General features: G+C 40.5%; 1 protein-coding gene across 2 annotated transcripts in view; it reads left to right on the top strand.

Moving 5' to 3' along the window:
• The first annotated feature begins 653 nt into the window (after positions 1 to 653).
• rcn3 (reticulocalbin 3, EF-hand calcium binding domain) overlaps positions 654 to 3,230 on the top strand; it is a 16,549-nt gene continuing 13,972 nt past the window's right edge. For both annotated transcript variants that reach the window (XM_017437261.3, XM_017437259.2), the window contains exons 1-2: positions 654 to 759; positions 2,672 to 2,905. In XM_017437261.3, coding sequence (XP_017292750.1) covers positions 2,688 to 2,905 — 218 coding nt within the window. In that variant the 5' untranslated portion in view covers positions 654 to 759; positions 2,672 to 2,687. The remainder of the gene's footprint in view (positions 760 to 2,671; positions 2,906 to 3,230) is intronic.

Genomic DNA, 3,230 nt, shown 5'->3' with positions numbered 1-3,230 from the left:
TTTTAGCTTAGTTTAGTTCTGTACATTTAGTCATGCTTAGATCTGTTGGTTTAGCTTAGCTTATTTAGACAATTAGTTATCATTGTATCTTGTACCTGTCTGTAATTTTGTTCATTATCATGTTCTGTAACTCTGTCTGTAATTTTGTTCATTATCATGTTCTGTAACTCTGTCTGTAATTTTGTTCATTATCATGTTCTGTAACTCTGTCTGTAATTTTGTTCTTGTGTTGTAAAACACTTTGAGTCGGCCTGTGCTGAAAAGTGCTATATAAATAAATGTACCTACCTACCTACCTACCTACCTATGTATATATGTATGGACAGCAGATATATTTCATTATTGTAGACTGCTGAGTCAATGAATAGGGTAGGTGAGTATAAGCTTTGGCTTCAGCCTATTTCTTTTTTTGGTAAATTATTGGTCTGTAAAATGGTATCTTACTGTTTTTCTTTTTTGTAATTTTGTAAATTCACCAAAAATTAGCTGGAAAGGCCTCGAACATCTACAAATGAGGAGTTTCCAGGAGCGCGCATGACAACGTGGCGGTTACCAGCCAATAAGAATCTGTCTTGAAGTAGTTTCCCACTGTGCTGCTCTTCCTATTGGTTAGAAATGTGATAAGGCCGAAGGGGATTGGCTATCTGTGAGACAAGCTCCGCCTTTGCCGTTGTTATTTAAAGGAGCAGAGTGCCAACGCGGACTGATGTTCCTCTAACTTTACTGTGGGAGGTGTCGTGAGAAGAGTCCACGTAGCTGGTGAGTCCAAGTTTCCTCAAAAAGCTTCATGTCAGAACTACAGATGTTATTATTATTATTATTATTAAAGCTTTAATGGCTCAGTTTATATTCACTGCAGACATATTCTGGCTAGTTTTCTACACGAAGGTCTGAAGTTGTTGGATTCTTCATTCCTATCACTGTTCACTATCACCTTGATTGATCTCATTTTCAATATTCTAGTTCAAATTAGAGATAAAAAAAAAACTGACGAGCCCCATAGTAACCAAGATGTGATTTGAAACAGATTATTCTCAGTGTGTTGAAACCTGTGGATTATCATCTGATTTACTCAGTTATGGGTTTTTACACATCAGCCAGGTGCTGCTGATCAAATGTACTGATCACCTGACCTCATCAGTGTGAGCATCTCTATAAAAGCAGGGGTTTTCTCAGTTTGCTGCTCTGGAGCATAGAGGTGTGTGTTAACACAACGCCAGGGAGGGAAAAACATCAGCAGTGACCTTAGACAAGCAACTGCTGCTGCCCGTCAATCTGGGAAAGGTCAAAGGACATTTTCACATTCAGCAACTTGGCTGCTTTCTTCCCAAAGTCTGGGTAGCTCTTCTCAGGATCACACAGCATAATGCTCAAAGAAATTCTTAAAAAAATAACGAGCTCCATCTCGACTTGCGACCTGTTCAGGGCCTGTCCCCGCTTCTCTGGACTACTAGAGACCAGCTCCCCCTGCGACCCTGCATGGAAAAGTGGGTAAAGAAAAAGGATGGATGGATGGAAGAGCTCCATGTCAGAGTCTACAGGTGTCAATAAGCAAGTTAAAGGGTAAAGTTCATGACAGGACAATTAGATAAAGCCTGACCACGTATGGCTTGTTTGGAAGGGTTGCAGCAGAAAGTCTTTTCTCTCTAAAAACAACATGGCAGCGTGGCTTAGGTTTGGAAAGTTTGAAAGAATAGCTAGACTTGGGCTTGATTTGCAGCCACAGGACCTTGGCATCTTGTAGTCACTGAATTATCCATGAACTTTAAATTCCTCCACAATCATGTGACAGACTGATAAGGTCAAACCGAAGATGAATAAAAAGGTTCCTGATGTTAATAGTCTAACCCCAACTCTAAAAAAGGTGGAAAGTTGTGTAAAATATGAATGGAAACAAAATGCAACAATTTGAAAATCTTATAAACCAGTATTTTATTCATGAAATTGTGCCTTTTAAAAACAATGAGGTCATTTTCGTTTGCAGGATTCAGTCAGTGATTGAACCACCGACCTTCTGGAATTAGGGTGGATACTTATCCCTTAGGCCATTAGATCTAATGAGGTGATTTTTAATATGATGGCAGCAACATATCTCAAAAACAATGGGATAGGTGCAACATAGGTCTGTAAAAGTAAGTTGTATAAAGAAAAACCAGTAGGGGGAGCATTTTATGACTAATCAGTTTAATACAAGTCAGTAAGTGGACTGGGCAGAAAAAGAACATTTTAGAGAGGCTGAATCTCTCAGAAGTAAAGATGGGCAGAGGTTCACCAGTCTGTGAAAAACTGTCTGTGTTAAACAGCTAGAATCCTCCATCAGACCAGAATGGGACAACATTCCCTCTAAAACCTCCAGCAGCTGCTCTCCTCAGCTCCTAAATATTCACAGACTGTTGTTAAAAGAAGACAGGAGGATTCACTTGATCCCGTCTTAACATTTCTTTGAGATTTATCGCTTCGATCAAATGAAAAAGGACCTGATCGTAAACTGTTTTAATAGATTTATTTACTTTTAATGAGTGTGGTTCTGGTGATAGCATGGTCACATTTGGCCGTTTGCACCATCAAACATTGTCCTTGTTCAGAAGCTGTAATTCTAGTTGTCATCTTCATCATGGTTTGTGTTCTGCCATTACTTTGTTCCTCATGCGTACGTTTGTCTCTCCTGAAGTCTCCAGACGTCAGTCATGGTTCTGCTGAATTCACTGGTGTTCTTCAGCGCTCTGGCTGCGGTTGCCTTTGCTGTTCCTGCTCAGGAGAAGCGTGTCCATCGTCAGGCTGATCTGAGTGACCACACCCATGATGATGCTCACAACTACCAATACGACCATGAGGCTTTCCTGGGCAAGGAGGAGGCCAAGACCTTTGACCAGCTGACCCCAGAGGAGAGCAAAGACAGATTAGCGTAGGTTTTACTGACACACTATCATCAATGTTCAATGTTTGCGCTCACATTAAAGGCCCCATTTACCTGAAACTTTCCAGAAATGAACAAAACAGAAAAAAAATGCACTTTTGTGTAAAAGCACACTTTTTTTGTATATTTTTTAAAGCGTTTCATGAAGGAAGAACCTGCCAGTAGAGTATGTTTTTAGACCAGGGGTGGAAATTAGCACCCCCCACCGGCCAAATGCGGGTAAATATTTGAAGTGGCGGGTGAATTTGATCAACACACACGCCACTGTGGCGGGTTGGCAATTAGAACAGAAAAGGTGTTATTTGTCCTCTTG

Source organism: Kryptolebias marmoratus, linkage group LG12 (assembly GCF_001649575.2).
Source record: "Kryptolebias marmoratus isolate JLee-2015 linkage group LG12, ASM164957v2, whole genome shotgun sequence".
NCBI classification, from domain to species: domain Eukaryota; kingdom Metazoa; phylum Chordata; class Actinopteri; order Cyprinodontiformes; family Rivulidae; genus Kryptolebias; species Kryptolebias marmoratus.
The sequence above is the reverse complement of the archived record's forward strand: the minus strand, read 5'-3'. Positions and strand labels throughout refer to the sequence as shown.